We start from the raw sequence: 25,061 nt of genomic DNA on the forward strand, positions 1-25,061 counted from the left end.
CTCACAGGGAAGCTGGCAATCGTAAGAGGAAGACTCTCTGTGCACAGCAGTCTTGACCTTAGTAAGGTTTTTTATACTGTTTTTTTTATTTGCCAGGCCAAGGTTATTTGCCAGGCCAATAAGTCATTTCAGTTACTATGTGTCTCCAGACATTTACTTGTTCTCTATTTACAGTTTCAGCTGTAAATATTTATTTAGATCTTCCTGCACTTTCCAGACTCACAGGACTGATGCTGGTCTGCCTGTCTGCACCCCAGAATAAAAACAGTTGCTGGTAAGGGCTGGCCATAACCCATAGGCCAGGAGGGACACTCCTGCACCACTCCCTACCAACTGCAGGCAAAAATGGCTCCTTTGAAGGCTGAACTCTGAGGCATCGTATGATTTTGAAGTCCCACCTCCAAACCTCCATGAATATTTCCAACCCAGGGGTAGCCAACTTACAGGTGTGACCTGGGGAGCTCCTGGAATTACAGCTCACCTGCAGAGTATAAAGATCAGCTCCCCAGGCAGAAAGGGCTACTTTGGGCAGGGTTGTGGTAGAGAAGAAACATTTAAGGCTTCCCACAAAGGTTGTTGTTGAATTGAAAGACTTGAGGCCTACAGCACAGGGTTGCAGTGCAAATGAAACAGGAGACAAAAGAGCCAGTTTCCCCTGCAGAATAATGCTGTGCAGTGGCCTCAAATCTGCAGAGAGTTGCAAAGAAGAAAGACACATGGCTTGGCTGTGTCTAACCTCCGGGCAGAGCAATATTTTAAGTGAGAAGGGGCTTTTCTGTGGCCTCCCTGTCAGGCAACTGTTTGGCAGAAGGGGAAAGTCCCCCCCCCTCAAAAGGAAGGCCCTCAGGCTCCCCTGCGTTGCTCTTGGAAAGGCCTCCTTCCCTCAGTCAGGGCCTGTCAGAGGTTCCTTCTCAGCAGGCCTGAAGGGGGGGGAAGGGGGAGTACTCTGCAGCCTCCTGCCAGCTCTGTCAGGGTTCTGAGGCAATTTGCAGTTGGACATGACAGTTAGGACAGCCTTGGGGCGAAAAGGGATGGCGCAGCAAGTCCAAGCCTCTGTTCTCACCCCCCCCATGGCAGCCCTACTGACCTCCTCTCCCTGCGGTGGTTAGGAGCAGACTGGCAGCCAGACTGGGCTGGGTGAATAGAATTTTGGTCTGTCCTGGTGAGGGGCCAATAGGAAGGCGCTTTGTGCGCCTCCCCATTAGCTGTTTGGCCCTGGATGGACACTCGGAGGGCCCAATCAGGAGCCGCTTCGTGGCTCCTGATTGGGCCCTCTGAGTTTTTATCCTGGACAGGGCCCGCCCTAACTCCTCCCCAGGTGGCCTTACCCTTTTATTTAACCGCAGAAGTGGTTAAAGATTAGATATTAGATTTATATACCTCCTTCCCGAAGTTGGCTCAGGGTGGTGTACATCTGGAACAGCTTCGCTGTATAATATAAAAAGCTAAGGCCTAGATGGGCAAACAGTGGGTGGGGCCAGTGCGATCTTTGTACCAATTGGAAGGCCCTACCCGCCAGATTTGGGCCCAATAGGGAAGCTACACAGCCGACCCCCCATCCCGGCCAGGGGTAATCTGGTGACACTGCTGCCAGTCTGCCCCTGACCACCACAGGAAGAGGAGGTCAGTAGGGCTGCAGAGGGGGGTATGAACGGGGGCTTGGTAAGACCACACCAGCCAGCCCTTTTTGCCCCAGGCTTCAGAAGGGCAGACATGACCAGCCAAGCAACCAAGGGGTGGCTGAGGCCACATGCATTCTTTTTGCATGTGAGGGGAGAGAGCTTTCCCTTCAGCATAGCTTCCTGGAGATGAGCTGTACTTCCAGGGGATTCTCAGATCTCACCTAGAGGCTGGCATCCCTAAACCTCAGTGGGATCCAATGCTACACAGTCACCCCTCCAAAGCAGCCATTTTTGCCTGGGGAGCTGATCTTTATAGTCTGCAGATGAGCAGCAATTCCAGGAGATCTCCAGGCCCCAGCTGGAGGTTGGCTGTCCCTGGTCTGAACATATTCCTTAAAGCCTCAAAAGTGTGTAATGCCCCCACAGCCACCAACACCCCCATTTCACGTCAAGAAAATATTGCAGAGAGGAGATAAGGTTGCCAGATTGGTGCACGTTCATATTCTGGGATTCCACACTATCTAGGTGTGCATAAACCTGACTAAGGTTGAGACTGCTGTGCACAGAAAGACCTCCTTTTAGGGTTGCCATCTTCCAAGTGAGATTCTCTACCCCCACCTTTCTCATGGGGAGTCTGCTATGGGGAGGGGAAGGGAAGGCAACTGGAAACTGCTTAGAAACACCTGAGGCCTGCTGGGTGACTGCGGGCAATTCTCAGTTCTATCAGACCTCTCACAGCCTCACATCCTTCACAGGTTGTCTATTGTGGGGAGATGAAGGAAAAAGGTGTTTGTAAACCACTTTGAGACTCCTTTGGGTAGTACAAAGCAGGGTACAAATATCCAGCTCTTCTTCTAAGCAGCATCCATGAAAGAAGCATGTGGGCACATAACATTTTATCAACAGTAAAAAATAGAGACCGAAGGAGCAAGGGGGACACGTGCATACTGTGACAACCCCATGTGTATTAGGGCAGGGGGACATTTCGGTGTCTGTGGCCTATTTCACACAAGAAGGGAAATTATGTTGAATGCAGAACTGAGAAGAATTGGTTGCCATGTAATTTCCCCCTAAGAAGAATCTTAATCAGATTTTCCCTTCACATATCTGAAGACATGGCTCTGGAAAGCTCATCTGTAACCACTATGCCACAATTTCCAAAGGTCAGTCTTCTACCACACTCAACGAACATTCCAAACCACAGGTTCTTGTCACCCATCTCTCCATACCCATGCCCTCATTTGCCACCATGCCACCACAACCTCCCACTCAACAAACACATTCAATCCGCACATTCAATCCCATGCCTTTATAAACTGGACAACTCCTCCCTTTCCTTTTCCCACCACCAAGTTCTAGCTCCTGTTGTATTCCTGGATACAACGGGCTTTGGCCCTACTCAAGTATAAAATACATAAATACATAAACTCTAATATAAGCTTTAAACATTTAAATTCTAAGAGGAATGTTAAAATCATTTAAACTCATGTCTAGTAGTAGCTGTTCAGTCGTAAATCAGTTACATCTCTTGAAAGATTTCCTGCTTTTGGGGATTTCTCACAGGGGGGTCAGTATGTAATTTATTTAACATAGCTATTGTATCATCCCTTGCCCTCCTGTTATCCAAACTATACATACCCAACTTTCTCAGTCTCTCCCCATAAGTATCTTAGTTACCCATCTCTGAATACGTTCTAACTTGTCAACATTCTTCTTGAATTGCGGCATCCAGAATTGGACACAATATTCCAAATGACGCCTAACCAATGCAAAATTAGAGTGGCATTATAACTTCCCTTCCTTTATATTTTATGCTTCTAGCAATGCAGCCTAATATTGCATTAGTCTTCTTAGCTGCCACATCACACTGTTAGCTCATATTCAACTTATTGTCCATCAGAACTCCTACTTTCCTTTCAATGTATTACTATCAAGTCAGGTATCCCCCATCTTATAGTTGTGCGTCACATTTTTATTACACTTCTCCCTATTAAAATTCATGTTGTTGGCTATGGCTCAATTTCCCAATCTCTCCAGATGTCCTTCAATAGTAGTTCTTTCCTCTGAGGTATTAGCCACCCCACCCAGTTTAGGGTTATTTGCAAATCTGATCAATGTACACCCTATTGCCTTTTCCCAATCATTAACAAAAATCCTGTGGTACACTGCTGGGTATTTCCCTCCACAATGAAGATGAACCATTGATGATCCAGATGGTTGCAGAGTGATTGTTTATATTTGTCTGTCATCTTGATGGCTATTCCACTCAGTCCTCCCCTCTATACTTCCCCCCCCTCGGTATGTTACTGGGGGTGCTGTAATGAAGAGGAAAAAACTAAATACAGATTATCTAGAGCAGTGGTCCCCAACCTTTTTCTCACCGGGGACTGGTCAATGCTTGACAAATTTACTGAGGCCCGAGGGTAGTCTTTTGCTGAGGGACGTCGCGGCCGCTGCCTGAGCCCCTGCTCCACTTGCTTTCCTGCCAGTGCCCCTGAATTCCCGCCGCCCCTGGGGGGCGCTGCCAGCAGCAGCTGCGCAGTGCCACACCGAGAGGGAGCCCCAGCCACAGCAGCCGCTGGAGAGCACCAAAGGTGAGCCATCAGTAGAGTGGCAGGGCAGCCCCTGAGGCAGCAGCCAGGGAGGAGGACAAGGAGGAGCTGTGGCCCGGTACCGGTCCCTGGACCGGGGTTTGGAGACCACTGATCTAGAGAATCACCTATACATTTTCCTGTGTTATTCCTAGAACATTTCATGGGACAACTTCTAACAAAAGAAATACCCTTGTTCATATGTAGAACATATTATACACTACTTGCTGAAGAATCATGACAAAAACTAAGACAATGAGCAAAGTCATAGTCTCAAATAGAACTTGTATAAATGCTATATCATAGCTGTATGAATGCAAAATGCAAATGCAAAAATGTACATTAGAGCAGAACACACCAACCATTCTAGAGATGCAGACTTGATATTCAAACATGCTGCTTCTTCTTGGACCAAACTTTTAGAAGAACATCTTCTGATTAGATGAGAATGTCAGCCAAATTCATGAAGCAAAGGATACTAAAACTTTGATTGATTATTTCAAAGTTCCATAAGTTTATCCTCAAATCATCCGCTGACATGTAGGTTTCATAGTCACTGTTAACGGATATGGAGTTGATGTGATACGTGTGTGCATTTGCAAAAACCCGTCTGGGAGTTGCTTCCACCATTAGATCCATGGGCCTTAGCACAGGTACCTGGGAAGAAATGAAAAAAACAGAAACTAGTCAGAAGAGAATTTTATTATCAAAGCAAGTATTGTTTTCTGAAATGTTGCTTGGCCATTAGCCACTAAGCTTACAGATATTCACAGATTGCTGTTGCTCACAATCAGACTGCTCCCAAAATTAGAATGGCCTAAATCTTAAAAAGCTGCAAAAAGCAGCACAGGATGACCAGAGAAAGCAGCAAAATTAAATACCCAAACCACCAAATCAAGCTACAAAGAAAACCTGAACTGATCAGAAACTGAAATCAACAACACAGCCATACTGACCAGATGAAATAGGAGTAATAAACCCAGTCAACAGATAGAGAGCGATAGACCCATGCTGAACGGAGAGGGGAGTGGGTATGTATTTTATTGTCCGCCATCTTGATATTATGTTATGGTTCTAATTTTTTTAATAGGTGATTTTAGGGGTTTTTACTGTTTTATGGATTTTGTAAACCATGGCGAGATTTTTGAGAGTGGCAGTATATAAATATAAATAAATTAATTAATAAAAAATACGAACAAGAAAATAAAGAAAACCAAACAAGAAAGACCAAAAACAGAACAAGAGATTAAAAGGAAAAGAACACATGATCAGCCTGTCTCAATGCAATCTTGCAGCCTTCCTACTGCCACCACCATTGACCCCAGACCACACTGAGCCCGCCACTACGGCTGACCCAAACCACTCCAGGACTGCCATCACTGATCCAGGTTGGGCTCTATAGCCTCTCCATTGACACCAACCCAGATTGCACCCGTCACCACTACTGCCCCAGATCCAGACTGTGGTGAAGCAGCTGCCGCTGTCCCAAGGCAGTCCCCACAGCCTTCCTACAGCTGCTACCATCAACTCGGATTGCTCCAGGTCCACCACCACCCTGCTGTGGTCAGTGTCAAATCAGGGCCTACTTCTGTCATCACAGAATGCCAGGCCCACTACCGCTGTGGATCTGCGCTGTGACGCAAATACCACTACAGCCATCACCACCCTGGATAGCTCTAAGCCCACCATCACCACTGCTGTGGATCCTGGCTGCACCATGAGCACTGCTGCTGCCCCTAAATATCCTGGGCATGCAGAGCCAGATAGAGGGATCAGTGGATGGCAGCAGTCCTTGCCACAAAGCAAAGATCAGGTAGGAGGATGACTGGCCAGAGAAGAACAGTCCATTTGCAGCCAGCTACAGCCACCTGCTCATCCTCTGCCTGTTTGCTCTCAGACCACAGGCCAACACTGCCAGGACAGTTGCTGAGAAGCACCAACCACTGGCTGGAACCCAGAGATTATTTAGGGGGACCAGACATGTAAGCACAAGGAAAAGGTTTACGAAGAGGACTGGGGAAGAAGTTCTTTGGACTCTGGACTTGAGAGGAGGGAGGGAAGGAAAACCAACCCAAGCAAAAAGCCAGGGAAGATCCATAGGAGAGAAGAGAAAATGGATGAGAAAAGGTATTTGAGATATGGTCATGCTAGAACCCCTTCTAACCTCCACTCCATCTCTTGGGTCACTAGGGTAGAGTCAAAGGTGGAGCGCCTCTGGCACTGATGCTGATCAATGTCAGGTCGATCAACAACAAAACCTCTACTTTACAAGCCTACTTTGCAGAGCACAGAGTGGACCTGGCATGTGTGATAGAAACCTGGGCCAAGGAGGGTGATACAATCGTTCTTAAAAAGCTAGCCCCTGCCAGATTCTCTGTACTCCATCAGTCATGGACTGCAGGGCAGGGAGGAGGGGTGGCAATCCTAATCTGAGAGGATTTTTCCTTCAGAGCATTCCCAGCACTGTCAATTTTTAGAGATCTATGCACCGGTCACCTATGGACTGGAATTCTGCAACTTGTTCTATGCAGGCTTACCCTTATCTTGATCTGGAAACTACAGCTGACCCATAATGTAGCAGCCAGGGTCCTCACAGGAAAACCATAGAGATCCAACATCTGGCCCACTCTCCAACAACTGCACTTGTTGCTGGTTGAATTCCAGATAAGACTTAAAGTTTTGATAATCACCTTTAAGGACATATACAGTTTGGGCCCAGTGGGCCCAGCCTACACCCCCCAAAGAGCTCTAAACTCCACCACCTCCAACTTGCTGGTGATCCCTGGCCCCAAAGAAGCATGTCTGACTTCAACCAGGGGCAGACCTTTCTCCATCCTTGCTCCTACCTGGTGGAATGAGCTCCCTGAAGAGATCAGAGCCCTGCCTGAACTTCCACAGTTCCGCAGGGCCTGCAAAAAGGAGCTCTTCCACCAGGCATTTGGTTGAGGTCAACTGAAACAACAGCATCTACTGGGCCCCCAGAAAACCTCTACCCATGTACTGAATCCCATACCTATGGAATCACAGTTACTATACCGTGTATACTCATGAATAAGCCGAGTTTTTCAGCACATTTTTTTCACATTGAAAAGCCCTCCTCAGCTTATATGCGGGTATATGTGGTAGTTAGCAAGTCAACACTGTCACGAGAATCGTTATGGAAATGTTACAGGAAATGTTATAATCAGTTGAAACCACTGTTACTATTGTTATTACCTAATGTCACAAATTATGCTGTACTTCCTCTGTGTTCTATGTAAACTGCCCTGAGACAGAAGGGAGGGTGGTATAGTAATATAATAAATAAGTTATTACAAGACCTTACTATTTATTTAGGAGATATTTATTGCCTGAGGCACTGTAGTTTAATTTTTGTGAGTCCTAAATTTGTTCTTAATCAACTGACTGGCTCAGGTTTTCCATTTAAAATAGTGCATCAGTCCTAAATACATCCACTATACAACCATACTAACATGTTCAGTTTCTGCATGCTATATTCACACACAAGCAGTGCAAAGCCAATCTTTAGAATTAAAGCAATAATCATTTGGGGATAAGGTGACTTCAGAGAGAAATATGTGGGGAGGTAGGAGGTAATTAACTCTTCCCTTACTGCCATTTCTGCATTCTAAATTGTTCACTGCAAATGGCTCCCCACTCCAGGATTCAAAATGCTTTTACCTGTGATCTGAAGCCTACAAAAAAACTATTTCCTCATAATGAAATGGCTGTTAGAAAAGGGTTAAGCATCCCCCCACTTTTCTCCTCAAAATTGCCTCCTCTTAAAGCTATGTCTCTTTTTAAAAAGAAAGACCATAAGGATTGAATTGCATTAATTTACACATAATGTGTTGTTAAACTAGTAGTCCTCAATGAAGAGACTGCATGAAGTAAAGAGGCACACAGCAATATACATATATCAAATTTGTGCTTAAATTTAAAATGTGTTATTGCCAGCCAACTTGGTGTAGTGGTTAAAGATGGCGGCCTTGGATCTGGAGCCCTGGGTTCGATTCCCCACTTCCACCCATGGACCCCTGCTGGATGACCTCGAGCCAGTCACAGCTCTAGAGGCTCTCTCAGCCACATCTACCTCACAGGGTGACTGCTGTGGGGAGAGGAAGAATTGGCAATTTTAAGCCTCTTTGAATCTGCATCAGGTGGTAAAAAAGCAGCGTGCGAGAACCAGCTCTTCTTCTTTAGAGGATCAGCTTGGTGCAGTGGTTAGGAGCGCGGACTTCTAATCTGGCGAGCTGGTTTGATTCCCCATTCCTCTTCCACATGCAGCCAACTGGGTGAGCTTGGGCTTGCCACAGCACTGATAAAGCTGTTTTGACTGAGAAGAAATATCCGGGCTCTCTCAGCCTCACCCACCCCACAGGGTGTCTGTTGTGGGGAGAGGAAAAGGAAGGTATTTGTAAGCTGCTTTGAGACTCCTGGTAGAGAAAAGCAGCATATGAGAACCACCAGGACCACCACCTCCTCCTCATCCTTCTAGCTGTGTTGCCTGCCTTGAGTCTCAGTTTGTCTTTGAGAATGGTGGATGGATGTTTTAAATAAATTAATACATACAGTTGCACAAGACATATGGCAGGACTGGAAGGGTTTTATATTTTGGAGATGTAATAGAAGTGGAATGGCAGGAAAACTGGGACACTGTTTTTAGCATAGTAGCAGTAACTTATACATAAGAATCCTCTTTATGCAAGTCAAAAGAATCCCCTTTATGCAAGTCAAAAGAGTGGTCCATCTGGCTACTTCAAAACGCAGAAGCTCTCTAAAGTGCTGAGCCTGAGATATCCTTCTCAGCCCTGTTGCCTGAGAACCTTGAACTGCCAGTGCCAGGCTTAGACATGGCACCTAAACTCAGGAATGCTCATGGTTGACTTCTCCTAAAATCAGCTTTTCTACTTCTATTTGCAGAAGTCCCAAGTGCTGCAAATGGGTGACTCTTGGTGCAGCTGTCCTATTCTGTGTGGATTATTAATGGTGTTCTAAGTTAAATTGATTCTAAGCATTAACAAAACACAGTTCTTCTGAAAGATAAAGTCTTTCCATAAGCAGTTGAACTATCATTATATCAGCTAGTCCTTCAACATCCACTATTACAAGGATGGTTTTGGAAAGATCTATACTATAGTCAGTATAGATTATGTCTTCCCTCACAGCCTTCCTCTTCCATCTCACGGAGCAAAACAACGGAGAAGGCAAAAAACCCAGAAAAGGACACAGAGCAGACTGAGAGAGGATGTTGCACAACACATACTTTTCTTTCTTTTTTGCTTAATAACCCAATAAGCTATCAGTCAGAGAGGAGATGTGCGCAAACTAGCACACACCAAAGCCGTGAAAGTAATACCTTCCCCTATGTAACGCCATAAGGTAACTTAACGGAACAGAAAGGTGTCAGCCAATGGTGGCCAATGCCAAGAAAACGTTCCCTTCAGCTTTTCATTACAGTGCCTTATTATCTCCATGCTGCCCCAGGAAATTTCCCATGGCTGTGGAGGGGGGGATGAGAATATAACAGCCAGGATCAAGCAACACTAGAACATAGGAACTGCCAGCTCAGAGTCTGAGATTAATGTGACGAGCCTGCTTTCTAATTTGCCCTGACATATTCAATGATGCATCATTTGCTGTTGTAGGACTTGGCTCAGCCATCTGGGGACATGGCCTAACAGTTTGCCGAGGGACTGTGGGGAGCAGGCAGTCATTCAGACTGTCAGAAACATGATGGTTTTCAAAGGGTAAAGGATTCAATGGTCACACCAGATTTCCCTACAAACAAACAAACAACATTAAGAGCTTTGGCACAAGATTTCACCCATGTATGTACAGCTATGCAGGAAAACCTACATCTTTGCTGGTTTCCCACCTGTGCTAGCCAACTGTTCACCCAAGAACACATTTTATGATAATTGGTGAAAAGCAATAAATATGTTGGGTGGGGAAATTGGCTTAAGAGTAATATATACTATGCCAAGAGAGCCAGTCCACAACTATGTTTTATATTTGGAGAAGTTAAAGGCATCATTATATTCAGCAGCAGTATCTCATGCTGACTAGGAAATTCGGAATTTTAAATGGAAGACTAAATTCTCTGAACAGAAAATTTAAGTGCTTTGATATTGCAAATTTGCCCAATATTGGCAATGTAGGTGAGGAAGTGGCATTTCTGACCAGGTGCAGGAGGTGGAGATGGCCACAGATTATATGAGCAAAACAATATGGATGCAACCCCCCCACACACACACACAATAAACACCCATGTAGCAAACAGTAAAACTCAAGGGCTATGTGCAAAAGCATCATCCAGTTATCTGGCCCTGGGAAGGTTTAATTTGTTAGCGGGTACAAGGTTCCCCTTCCAGCTATAGTTGTCAGCCTGAAAAATCTGCAGTTTTTATAAAAGCAATTTCCAAGGGGATGTCATAACTATAATATCATAACAAGAAATGATGACCTTGGAAAAGAAATGGTAGATGAAGAGGTGGCATAATGTCTATAGGAGCTTAGTCCTTGGTGGTTTCCCATGTTTTCTGGGATAAAAAAATAGGGCTCCAATCTGGCCACAGTTGGCAGGAAACAAAACCTGGCCTTCACTACAGATGCCAGTTACCAGGGACAGGAGGCAGACTGAGTCCTCCCATACTCAAATGCTGTCTCCAAGAGCCCATCTTTATCCTATTAAGACAGTGGTTAGAGTGTTGGACTAGGATCTGGGAGACCTAGTTTCAAATCACTGATCTGCCATGAAAGTTTGCTGGGCAACTGGCAACATAACCTACCTTTGGGCTATTGTAAGGTTAAAGAGCCAGCTTGGTGTAGTGGTTAGGAGCGCTGACTTCTAATTTGGTGAGCCATGTTAGATTCCCCGCTTCTCTTCCACATGTGGCCAGCTGGGTGACCTTGGGCTCACCACAGCACTGATGAAGCTGTTCTGACCGAGCAGTAATATCAGGGCTCTCTCAGCCTCACCTACCTACCAGGGTATCTGTTGAGGGGAGATGAAAGAGAAGGCAGTTGTAAACTACTTTGAGACTCCTGGTAAAGAAATGTGGCATATAAGAATCAACTCTTCTTCTTCTAAAATGGAGGTGAGGAGAATGGCCTACAACTTTCAGAATCCATTGGAGAGAAAGGTGGGTTATAGTTTAAATAAATATAAGGGAATGGATATGATTCACTGCCGTGTAAGTGACTGCATTGAAGGCAGTTTCATGATGGGGGAAAAACCTACTTTCTTATTCCAATAGTGTAGCGTCTGTATGTACAGAGCACGTGCAGATGCATTGTTCTCCAGGAACTCTTGTAATATATGGATACAATGCAGGCTTTCCTTCTATGTCCAGAAAAATAGTAAAAAAACCAAATAAACCACAATGACCATTTCATAAACTGCAGCTATGTTTAACTCTATTGAGCTATAATCACTGAAATTAAAACAAAACAAAAACAAGCATGTTTTCCAGGACTATAATATTCTAAAACAAGGGAAACTCCTGAAAGCAAGGAACATTTAGTTCTCTGATGGATGATGGTGGAAAACATTTTTAAATTTTAATAAAATATATCTGTTAATAAAGTTATAATGATAGGCCTGCTTTTGAAACAATCAAGGTCCTCAAGAAGCCTTGGGATGACAAATAAGAAACAAAGGTAGGTTGGTCTATAGAAAAATTCAAAAACAAAAATTGCAAAATACATGTTGTCATCATTATTGGTGGTATTTCAGGCATTACATGATGTAAGACACAGCCACTTTAGATACAAAATTATGCACAGTTACGCAACTACAAATCACTGGTAGTAAGAAAAAGCTTAAAGAAGAATCAAGTTTCACATTTATCAACAAAAATGTACTCTAACATATTGGGGTGTCCCAAAGAAACAACAGCATCCCACCATAAATAAATCTTCAGAAGTTGCCCCTAGACTCCTTTTCCAGTTAGCAGTGTATGTGATGGAAAATTAGCCAAGGGCTAATTCCTGTATCTTTTTGGTTATTTGCTTTTGCCTTTTACTTGAAGCACCACAATAAAGTGTATGGCTCCCAGGCTCCTATTTTCCAAGTAAAAGACTAGAGGTAGAAGAACAAATGATGAGTCCAGAAGCACCTTTAAGACCAACAAAGTTTTATTCAAGGTATGAACTTTTGTGTGCATGCACACTTTCTCAGACACAGTGACATTGTATCTGAGGAAGTGTGCATACACACGAAAGCTCATATTTTGATTAAAACTTTGTTGGTCTTAAAGGTGCTTCTAGACTCAAAATTTGTTCTGTTACTTCAGACCAACATGGCTACCTGCATGAAATTATGAGTAGAACTAAGTGATGGAGGTAACCATTTTTGCTTATTCTTATGCTGGCCCCATCTACATGTAAGGGAAGAACAGGAGGCCTACTTTTAAGCTCAAAATGTGTGGTGTGCCCCAACCCCAACCTCACCTTACTCTCTCTATATTTTCAGACACTTTTCTCCCATCCTGGCTCCTCTCTTCCAGTATGTGAACCAAGCTGAAAGAAGAGTGTATGCAGCATCAAGCTGTAGGAGGTAAGAATGGAAGGGTTACTTTACTTGCAAGCTATTTTCTATGCAAAACAGTAGACCACATTCCCCATTTTGATGGGGCACATAGAAGAAGAAGAAGAAGAAGAAGAAGAAGAAGAAGAAGAAGAAGAAGAAGAAGAAGAAGAGTTGGTTTTTATATGCTGCTTTTCTCTGTCCGAAGGAGTCTCAAAGCGGCTTATAGACTCCTCCTACATGTCTGCTCTGGCTATCAGAGCTCTTTCTCACATTTTCAGTGTGAAGAAAAATGCAAAAAAGTAAAGTCTGAATGGCAATAATGGCATTTTTGCTCTGTGTGTATCAAAAAGATGGCACATAAAGCAATTTTCTGCTTTGTGTGTTCAAAGCAATAAGACATTTTTGACTCCACTCATGCGTTACGTTTTACCCGTGCTGTGTATGTGAAATGGCCCACAGACTGATGTTATTCTGCTTCTACCCAATGACAGTCAGAAGTAAAATGATTGCTACTTGAATAACAATTAAAACTTACTTAGCATCTCCTTCTTCTATCATTAGCTTTTTACCTAAGCCAGTTATCTCTTACTAGCATGATCATGACAATATTAACCATTACAGACATCTCTTTAAATATGTTCCTTATTCAATTACAGCAGTAACCTGGGGATGCTATTAGGCATTCTATATATCCATTATTAAAGGGTAATTCAGTGTAACAAACCAAATCAAGAACCTACAAAGGCTGTCAAATAAAATAAGCCAACTAACAAATTACATTATTTTGTGTTTTCAGGAGGGGGAGAAAATGCCAATCATTTTTCTTTTTTGAATATATAATCCCATTTTTACATGTTACTAAATGTGATATGAAGTTTAAAAAGAATGCTTCCATGTAGATCGCATGAAGACGACCTCACAGTGCTAATGCCTAAGCAGCTTTCAGACTCCCCCCCCCATGTATTGAAGATTTCCCTCTTTCCAAACTTAATGAAGCATTAATCCTCCCTTCAGCAGTAAAATGCGGGGTGCTCCCCCATGGCTCAGTGATAGCCTTGGTTAAAAAAGCAAGGGAGATGGCCTCACTGGGTCTTTTTGCACCTATGAGAATTGCATTATCCAACAGAATTATTCAGTAGCCAGCCCCGAATTGATAGGATTCAAGAGGAAACAAAAGCTCAGTTAATCTGATCAGCGGCATAACTGCTGTTGTTTTACTACTTTTGGTCTTTCATCAGGTTCTTTTAAGGGCATACTTATGAAACTGAATGAAAGATTAGTCAGGTATGTTTTGTCCTTATGAGTACAGATTGGTTTCGGCACTTCAGCTTTATCTAACTACATGCTCACTTTGAAAGAAAAAAGAACAGCAAGGTAATTGGCCCAACACTGATCTACATTCTGTCATCAACTCACAAGATTGTGAGAGTGTGTTGTGTGTGTGTGTGTTTGTGTGTGTGTGAAAACGGCTGAATCACTTCATCAAGTTTCCATTTGATATACAGGTATCTGTGTCGTGCAGTAAGGATGATTCCGCACAGGAGGAAAAGACCGAGAGGGCAGTCATATGGAAGCGGAGCAAGTCCCCACTTCCACATGACTTTGCTGCCAGGCCGCCACCCTCCTGGGCTTGGCACAAATCAGGCCCCAGAAGCCATGGGCTAAGGGAACGCGGATTCTTCTGAGTTCCCTTAGCCTTCCAGTCTCAGGAGGCGGTATGATGAACGACACAAGGCAGGAGTCTGGTGAAAAAAGCCTGAAGATCAGAAGGCACTTCTTTATTTTATATCTCCTCGTTAGCCAGTATAGACAAAGAAAAACACTTGCAAGCCCCTGTGTTCTAACGGGATTGGAATTTCTAGCTGCCGTGCCATATATGGCAACTCTAAGAAAACTGTGAGGTGATTGGAAGAAGTTTGGTGCACAGGTGTAGTCTAGGGAGGGCTAGAGGCAGAGGTAGATCATGGGGGTGTGGTTTTCCAACACCTACGTAGCGTGGTTTGCCAACACTTACGTAACCCAATCTCTACATTCCAGGCTTCCAGGCCCTGTTTCCTCCCTATCCTATAGTGGGCCAGAGGGGGTAAAGTAATTCCCTGGTCAAATTCGTGGGGCTTTTCATGCTGTGGGGCGGACTGGGGCATTTATTTTTATTTTGAAGGAAGGTGCAATCCCACCTTCCTACAAAATAACACCCCCGTGTGGTGGAACTAATCCGCTGCTGTCCATTATTAAATGGTGATTCACGTGTTCTACTGAAATGCGTCCCCTGTGGCAAAATGGATAGCTGTAGAGCTTTATGCTCCGTAGCAATGCACCACTGGCAGCCTGGTGCAGCCACTGCTGTGCAGAACTGGCCTAAGAGAAGAACACTCTTTTTATTTGCTGAATCGCAGTACTGGAAGCTTCAGCTATTGAGGGATGCAAATGGGATGGCAACAAACACAGCTAGCCTGGAGAGGCCAGTGAACTTCAAAATTGCCTCGATTCTCATTGTTCATGTGTCCTCTCTCTAAGTTTTACAGAAGGCTGCTCCCGACCATGTGCTGTATTTTTAGCTTCAGAAATGAAGCTTGAGAGAGCATATGACTCTGTAACTGTGTTGTTATACACAGCCATTTGACTGTGTGCCATCAGATGGACACTGGTGAAACTCAGTGGGTGTTTGATTATTTTGACTCTGTTAATATTAGACAACCAAGCCCAATGCATTCCAACACTGCTATAACTCCACTATTTAGCATGTTTATAAGATCAGAAAATGGCTCATACTGCTCAACAATCACAAATATTGCCTCCTGTTACACTCTTGTAACACTTGGAAAATGCCATCTGCCTAGATAACATACATGTCTTAAAGGTGAGCCTTGAAGATTTTCTGGAACTACAACTGATTCCCGGATTATGGAGATCAGTTTCCCTTCAGAAAATGAGGGTGAGACTTGCATGTCTGAGAGACCACCTTTCTGAATATGTTCCTCAGAGAGCACTGCAGTCAAGTAACACCAACATTTGAGGGTTTCTGGCCCTAAACAGATATGCTTGGCCTCGATCAGAGTGAGGGCCTTCTTGGTCCTGGCTCCTGCCTGGTGGAATGAGCTCCCCAAGGACATCAGGCTCCTGACAGAACTATATCAGATGGAGCTCTTCTGCCAGGCCAAACAAAAATAAGAAATTACATCATACAGTAACCAGGACCCCCTGCCCCACCCTCTTCTCTCCTCCTCCTGACTTTTTCCAATGTTAAAGCATAACATCAACTACTAAGTATCAGCCAGCACTTTTAATCTCAACCTTAAAATTTAATTTTATTCTAATTATAAAATGACTAGGGGCAAAGCTCATAGCATTCAGGAATACAATGGGCGCTGGATTGGAGTGGTGGCGGAAGAACTCTGAAGCATGGCCTCTCCATCCCCCCAGACCTGGAAAGGCTGCAGGGAACTCACCAGCAGGGGCAGCTCTCATGCGGCAGGGATCTGTAGCCTCAAAGCATCGGACAGAAGTGGAAGGGGGGGTGGCCAGGGGGGGGATAGAAGGTGACTGGCTGGCCGCTGGACAGACAGGCAAGCTGGTTAGAGGAGGAGGCACTCAGGGGTGGGACAGCTGCCCTAAGTGCTGCACTTAAGCCATGAGACACGCTCCTCCTCCAGGCCTATATGAAGTGGAACAAATGTACTATCTATGGTTTAACTGAAATGTTTATATTTTATTGATGTTCACCACCCCAAGATGGCTAGACCAGAATACAAATCAATTAAACAATCAATCAAAATTATCTCCTGCTGACATCCTTACCTTCCCCAAACCATGACCTCTCTAGGCTCCACCCCCAAATCTCCAGGAGTATCCCAACCCAGAGTTGGCAGTCTTATTTCTAGTGGGAGAAAACTGTGAGGCACTGATACAGTTCTAGGTTCTTATCCTTGTTTTCTTTCTCCCTCTTAACTTCTCTTTCCAGAAAGCATATCCTAGGCTGTCAACAACAGAAATAACTGGCCAGTGCTGCCTGGGGATTAATATTTTACAGACAGAATATTAATCAAAGTGTTATTTATAGTATGCTTAAAGCTTCACAATCTCCGTGCCTTTGCCTTATTGGAGTATTCATAGAAAGCAAGAGGATACACCTTCCTTGAATGAAGGTAAAGTTACAAACTAATTACCCATTCCTGGTTTCCTCAGGCATTCTCTTTCCTCACACATCACCCATCCGTTATAACTTGCAATTTCCCTAGCATGCAGATCAGAGACCCATAAGATGGCCTGAAACATCTTTTCCCCTTGCTTCTTCCCCTGCCCCCCCCCCACACTTTAATCTCTTGGCTTGATGAAGAATTCCATAGCTAGTCTTATTTTGGCCGTTCTTAATTTTACATGGCTTGCGGAGAACGAGATACACAAGTGATTATAATGTATTACAAAGCACATAAGCTAACTTGAACCAAGCAAGTGTACTTTATGTGTATAAACTGAATTGAATCCATATTCTAAAAAGTCTAAAATGGTTGTGGGAATATGGAATTCAATTTTGCCACCATTCTCCCAATAGAGTGTGAATTAGTCTCTAATGTTAACCTTATAATCATTAGTAAGGCCAAAATGACCTCATGGATCTATAAAATAAGAAATTTTATTTTTCCCTTTAGAGGTAATTCCAACTCTTTGTGTTCAAAGAGAGAAAGCGAAAGCCACAGGGCAAGATACAGTTAAAACCTGAACAGAGTATGTGTGTGCTTACAAAGGGTGAGAGAAGCTTCTAAGCTTGTATTTATGGGAAAACAGCCACCTCAGCTTGGGTAATAAATGGAATCTTCTGATATGCCATTTCCAGACTGCAGCACGGATGCAGAGCACACAACAAGAATAGCGATGCTGAGCAGAAGATGGAGCACTGTTTGCCTTAATGAATGTGCTTAGCGGTTCTTGACAGACCTACCAGCAGGCGTCCTGTTGAGCTTTTCAATTACCATTTCACTACAGTGCATGCTTCTGGCACACTACACTGCTCCAGCACCAGAGCACAGGCAGGTATTCAGAGCACACCCACAGTTAATGAAATAAAAACTGGCTGTGAAGGGGGGGGGGGGATCAGCATTTCATTGTTTTGTTGTGAATTGGCCTCCTGCAACACACAGTATAAAATTATGTCGTCAGACGGGCTTCAAGGCAGAAAGAATGGCACGTACTGCGCTTGCTCTGCATCCCTTTTAGAGGTTCAGTTTGTACTTCCCTATGTTCATACTGTTATTTATGTGTTTTAGTTATTTATTATGGGATTTATATTATACCCTGATTTTGGAAACTCAGGGCAGGTCTTACTCTAGAGGAGGCTGGAAGGGGGCAGGTTCACTGGCAGACTTTGCTCAAATGGGACTAAAGAAAAAGGAAAGTCATAATCATCACTTCATATATTATTTGTGGAAGCCTGTCCTCCCCATTCATATGCCCATACAGGCTGGAACAGCCTCTAGCTGCAAGCCGAGTGCCAGCCCACATTCTTCTTCCAGGCAGGCAGAATAAGAGCTCCTCCATATTAAAGAATCAAAGCATCATGGAAGGCATCTCCAGTGTCATCTAGTCCAACCCCTACACAATGCAGGAACTCATAACTATCTGTCCATCCACTGTACCCAAATTTCGTGCCCCAGTGATCTCCCCCGCAAAAATCTCCAGAATCCAGCCTGGCCTGGAGGAAATTCACCTACCATCCCACAGTGGTGGTTAGCAATTCCCTGGGTATGCAAGGAAGGGCCACAAGAGACAAACACTGGCACATCTCTTCCTGCCAAAAATTCTTTGGAATTAATTTCAACCCATTGGTTCTGGTCTGCCTCTCTGAGACAACAGAAAACAATTCTGCTCTATCTTCTATATGACAGCCCCTCAAGTATTTGAACATAGATATCATATCACCTCTTAGCCATCTTCTCCTCAAGTTAAACAGACCAAGCTCCCTTAACCTTCCCTCACAAAACAACTTGGTCACCAAACCCCTCACCATCTTCATAGTCCTCCTCTTAACACCATTTCTTCAGTTGTGGTCCCAAAACTGAAAGTACTCCAAATGAGGTCTAACCAGAGCAGAGAATAGTGGTAACATCCCTTTGTGTGATCTGGACTATACTTCTTTTAATACAGCCCCAAATCCCGTTTGCCTTTTTAGCCTCCAAGTCACACTGCTGAGAATATTGCATTCCGATTGCTCCTTCCACAGACCAAGCAATTACAGCAAAGGCATTGTACTTCATTCTTTGACCCCCTGCAGTGTTTTAGAGCCTCTCAAACATCAACTGAAGTCCTCACATTTCTTGAAGAGAAACCTCTTTCGCTACAAAAAAAACCCCACAACCCTCTTCACTGTTATGAATTTTCAAAAGATCCTTCCCCCCTTTGGTTTGATGTTTTTAGCCTCTTGTATTCCCTTTCTCTTTTGACATCTCTGATGCCTTCCCACACAAATGATGATCAGTAGCAGAGGCTAATCTACAAGCCCCATTGTACAGGCCATCTCACAAAATCAGGGGTAAAGAAAGCAGAATACAACGGTGCTGCTAGCCAGGAAACATGAAGAGCTATCATGTGTGACTATTAGTTTCATCTTAATTAAATGAAAGCTGAAATAATCACAGCAATGAACTGCTTTCCTACAACTATAAAATAAGATTAAAAAGCACCTTGGAGATTAATAGGGTTTTTGTGGCACAACATTTGGTAGACAACATGCTACTTTATAAAACTGAATCCAAGAGAGTAATGACCATGTGTTTGTGTGGAAGGAAGACAGACTGCTTGAATGCAGTTGGGGGTCTGTGTATATACAAAGCGATGGCAGGAAAAAAAAGGATGGGGAAAAGGGTACAGACATAGTTCAGAGGCTGCAATGTGATCTCTGGCGAATATATTTACTGGTCCATGTTGTGTCCTGCTGGGCATGCCTCAGGTATTATATTATAGCATCTGCATTATGCAGTCCTACCCCATTCTCTTTTTCCTCCCCAGCCACGTAGTATCTCTATAAGCACAATATCATGGCCCTCTATGAGCACCAGATCACTAGAATGGGGCCATGATCCTGTGCTTACAAGAGATACTTAGCATTCAGTGAATGGGACCAAGCAGGACATCATGCACTCTCCCTCCCTGTTCTCACAAAAATCATTGCTGACTTGGGTCCCATTCACACAATCACAATCTGGGCAGAAAGGATATGAACACAGTCCTGTCTTGCACAGCCAGCTTACAGTCCAACTTGTATTGTCCACTGTGCTTCTTTTATGGTAAATTTATGCCAAACTGAGAAAGCTGGGTGGTCATTCTAATATTTCAGCACATAAAGGATCCACAGCCATTCTTCATGGCTGCCAATATGGCCAAACACATTGGTTCCTGTAAAGGAATCACAGATTCAAAATCAGGGCAAGTTTCCCCTCTTGTATACCTGCCTCAGTCTGGGTTGTCACTGGCTCCCATGGTACTCGCAACGTTTGTCTCCCACACCATAATTCGAAAGCATCTATTCTCCTCCTGTCTCCTCCTTATTCTTATTTGTGATATCATTAAACCAACAATATTTAAAACAACTCTGAACCCGAAAACAAGGTTTGGACCACCGCCTGTCGTACACCCCCACATTCAGGGGATTCTCCCCTTTGAGACAAAATGTGCTGTTTCCTGGTACAAAGATTGGTTCTTGTGCAAGCTGCCCCAAAGTGAGCTGCCCCCAGAATAGTCGCACAACTGGACACTGGGGCCAGGCTACACTCCACAACAATCTTTGGACCACCCCAAATGACACCCCAAATGAATAAGGAGATTCCTGCGTCACCTCAAATAAGGTCTGGACCACCATATATTCCCACCTTCAGGGGACTGCCCCTGTAAGAAGATGTATGGTGGTGCCCAGTCCAAGTTGGTGGCATAAAGGTGCCTGATCCACAAGATCTGACAGAGCAACTGGAGGGGCCTGTACGGAAGAACCTATTGGGAGCCAGTGACAACCCAGACTGAGGCAGGTATACAGGAGGGGAAACTTGGCCTGATTTTGAATCTGTGATTCCTTCACAAAGAACCAATATTGGCAGGCATGAAGAATGGCTGTGGATCCTTTATGTGCTGCAATATTAGAATGACCACCCAGCTTTCTCAGTTTGGCATAAGTTTACCATAAAAATCATAAAACTGTCAAAAGTGGCTGGAGAGGCACAGTGGACAATACAGAATAAGGAATAAGTAACCAACTTCAGTCTCCTCAAAAAGATTTATTAGTCTTGAAGTGTTGTGTGCTTCTCTGTTGTTTTGTTACAACAATTAAACACAACTACTGTGCTGCAATAGGCCCAGTAACTCTGAAGACCTGGAAAAATGATGTATACCTTTCTTGAAGGTAGGTTTTCATTAAAAATCCTTCATTGTCATGCTTTTTGAAAAGAGTCCTTTCTCTTGGATCTGATGTTCCTGGCCCTTTGTATACCCTCTGTTATAACATATGACCCAAACAATGCAACCTTAAGAGTATATCTCTCTTGCATCCCAAGGCAAAACATTTAAACCAAAAGATTTAAAAATTAGATTTCCGAGAATCTGCAACAAACTGATTCCAGAAGGAGTGTGGGGCTGGGCATGGAAGGTGGGCATTGGAGGCTGAGCCCTGCTTGCTCTGCTGCCTCTGTCTCCATTGCACAACCTCTGAGGCTGGCCCTGCACTCCTGACAGCAGGGCCAGCTGTGCAAGATGGGAGGTGGTGGTGCCGCAGGCAGAGGGGCTCAGTGCTGGGCCTTGCCAGCCACTGCTACCCATCTACTGGAGCGCTTACTGGGATGGGACAAACAGATGTCACATCCGCCTCCACGGATGCCAGGCACCACCTCTGCAGTCTGTCTTCTGTGGCTGCAGGAGGAATGGGCAAGGCAGCAGATGGCAAGACTCAGTGCTGAGCCCCGCTCCTGACAGCAGGATAAGCTGTGAAAGAAGGGCAGTGGCAGCGGTGCAGCAAGCAGCGCTCAGTGCCGAGTCTGGCCAGTGATTCCTACCCATCTACTGGAGTGCTCATTGGGATGGGACAAACAGATGTCACATCCGTAGTCATTTCTGTTTCAGGGGACATGCCAGTAGATGTATTTCCATATCAAAGAAAGAAGCAAGCTAATCTCATCACAGTTGGCAAACTTGACAGGTAGCTTACAGAAAAAAAGCTGACATCCAAAACACATGCAGATGAAGAGGAATGTAATGACTGAATGATCGCATCTGACCCTCTGAAAAGGCCCCCTGTTCCCCCTATCAGGACAGTAAAAGGTAATGTTTACTATAGCTTTTCTCTTATTTTAAAATTCAGCACTATGTTATAATAGGAGCAACTCTTTTGCCCAACAGCTATAGATTAGCAGTCCAGTTTAGCTATTCAGTCCACTAAGCGATCTGACTCATATATTTTTCCTATCCAAAAAGAGCCAGCAGACGGAAACTCATCTGCCAAATTGATAGTTTCCTCTTGTTTCACTAATCAGAGAGAATTATGCAAAAGCACAATTGTGTTATCAAGTGCAAAGTCACAGCAATCTAATTCCACTTGATAATTCTGTTGGGCACATTGTTTTTACAGTAAGCCTAGACACAGATACTGGCAGAGTAATTGCTGTGGAAAATCAGATGAATAGAAGAAAAATTCCAGAAGGCCAGTTCTGGTCTTAGAAGCTCCAAGGTGAATTTACTAATATTAAATGGATGAATAATGAGCTTGTAGTAGAGAAAAGATCCAGCTTGTGACCTGGGCAAAAACAAATTAAAAAGAAAGCAAAGAGGCAATAAAAGCCTTTTATTTTCTCCCGTCTTTTTTCTGAAATAGGAATTTCACACTCATAGCTCTTATTCATACTGATATAATGTGCTTCTTTATTTTGCAAGTAGATTGAGCACAGCTGTAAGAGAAATATTATGAGCATGTAATACCATACATCTGAAAAGATTGAGTCTTGGCATCCCAGTTGCAAAACCCTGGATTGCGCTGGGAGGATGGGTAAGAGTTAATGTTATCAACATTAATTTTCTCACTCTCATAATTGTGGTGCATAGCCTGGAAATACAATCACAGTGAATGTAAAATCATTACAAACCATACATCAAAATTCATCTTTCAAAATATTAGGTCTTTGTTCCGAGGTGAGCTAGTGAGACACTGTAACAAGAAACTTCTTATGTTACATTTCAGTAACACAATTTTATATAATGGATCCCCTCCCCCGAGTACAATCCTAAACAGAGTTATACCCTTCAAAGCCTACAGACTTCAACAGACTGAGAAGGATGTCATTATACTCGGAACTGAACTGCCTATCACCTCTCTCCCTCCATTTTTTTTTCACTTCCAAAGGCCACTCAGTGATAATTCTACCCCCCCCCCCCAGTATACTGTTCAAAAAGAAACTCATTTACTATGAGGAGACACTGAAGAATCTGGGGCTTTTAGAGGGGAAAAAATTAGTAGGTGGACATGATATAACTTTATAAAATCATGCATAGGGCTAGAACTTTTTCATCCTCTTCCTTTGTATTATAACATGGGGGAGGGGGAGCTGATAAAGTTGCGGGGCAATAGGTTCAGCATCAGGATAGACAAAATTAACAGCTTCTTTTCTCAGTGAGTAATTAAACTGTTGAGTGCATCACCAGCTAGTACTAGCTATTAGAATAGGTGGCTTTAAAAGAAGATCAGAGGATCCCTAGACCAGGGGTAGTCAAACTGCGGCCCATGGGAATTGTAGTCCATGGACATCTGGAGGGCTGCAGTTTGACTATCCCTGCCCTAGACACGACCCCCTTGTGTGTTGACTGAACACATGGAGAGGGCAAGCAGACACAAGCACTCTGGCCCTGAGCTCTGTCTCCAAATGACTCTTCTTGGCCTCTATGCCCTGGTTTTTGGCCCTCCAGGGCTACTGGCTGGCCACTGCATAAAGTAGGATGTTGGAGTAGGTGGACCACTGATCTGATCCAGTGAAGTATTTCTTAACTTATTTAGCTTGCATTTTCTCTCAAAACCTAATAATTTCAGATGGTTGCATTTACAATTTAAAACAAGTAGTGTTTTGAGTAGTTTTTACATGTGGAGAGGTAACTTACAATTTACTGTCTTACTGTAATTATTATACCCCAGGATCACCAAATGCAGTTTGAATATGATTTTCTTAATGCATTTGCACCTTTTGCATTTGCACAGTCAATAACATGAAGCAATCATGGGCATTCATCATGTTAGCAGATTCCCACCATTTGTTCCTCGTTGAGTACTTGGGGTAACCCACCCATGATTGAATGCTTCCCTTAAAAGAAATCTAAGGGGCTTTTCGCACGCCTTCAAAATCGCACAATGGTTGCCAATTGAAAACGCTACTGATTTGCCATTATGCACAACGTCGTTGACAATCTGCCACACACCTGAAACTGATTCGCAAAAAGCGCTTCCTTGTAGTGCTTTCAGGGAAATCCCCAAAAGTGGATTGACCCTCCGGAAAGCACTACACTCCTGCAACCAATCTGCAACACTAGCGGGAAAGTTCTGTGCGTTACCATTGTTGTGGTTTCTACAAAGTCCCTCCCCCTGGCTCTCTCCTCTGATCTTCCAGTGAAGCGATCGCCATTTTTTTTCTCCGAGCGAGTGGAGTTCAACCCACCAGCAAGCCTCTGTTTAGAGGCTTCCCCGGCTTCAGTCCCTCCCCAGAGCTGTTTAGTCACTAAGCACAAACAACAGAGAAGCCCGTTTGCTGATGTATTTTCCCTTGATTTTTTACACTGTTTTCTGCCGAAAATCGGGCCCGTGAGGGGGGGGATTTTTTTTTCACTCGGGGGGAGCGTGGCAACGATGAAACGACAGCTCAAACACACCTGCCAGCTGGATGGGTCTCTCCGTTGCAACGAATCAACACATATTCATTGCAATGGGTGTGTGTTTTTTTTTTTTTTTAAACCTTTCTTAAAGGGAAAGGGGTTGTTTGGGAGCATGCTAATGGCTGCCCATTGGCTGCTTGACGGCCAGGGGCAGGACGAGCTCGGCAATAGCGCTTCCTTTTTAGCGATTTTTGCTGAGACCGGAAGCTTGTGGGAAACGATGGAAACACAACTGGATTCCACTACAAAGTCAGGTATGCATAATGACGAATTCCACTATTTTAAATTTTTCGTTCAGCAAACAATTTGCTACAAGGATCCCGGTGCGGAAAGCCCCTAAGTATCACAGAGACAACTTCCATGATTATGCCCCTTTCTCTAAACCTTTCTTCTAACCTTTGCAATAGAGAAATCTATCAAAACATGCAC

General features: G+C 44.0%; 1 protein-coding gene across 7 annotated transcripts in view; it reads right to left on the reverse strand.

Moving 5' to 3' along the window:
• Nucleotides 1-25,061, reverse strand: part of PPP2R2B (protein phosphatase 2 regulatory subunit Bbeta) — a 437,083-nt gene that overhangs the window by 60,197 nt on the left and 351,825 nt on the right. For all 7 annotated transcript variants that reach the window (XM_077326994.1, XM_077326995.1, XM_077326992.1 and 4 more), the window contains one exon: nucleotides 4,693-4,870. In XM_077326994.1, the coding sequence (XP_077183109.1) occupies nucleotides 4,693-4,870 (178 nt within the window). The remainder of the gene's footprint in view (nucleotides 1-4,692; nucleotides 4,871-25,061) is intronic.

The sequence above is a fragment of the Paroedura picta genome, chromosome 3 (assembly GCF_049243985.1).
Source record: "Paroedura picta isolate Pp20150507F chromosome 3, Ppicta_v3.0, whole genome shotgun sequence".
In the NCBI taxonomy this organism is placed as follows: Eukaryota; Metazoa; Chordata; class Lepidosauria; order Squamata; family Gekkonidae; genus Paroedura; species Paroedura picta.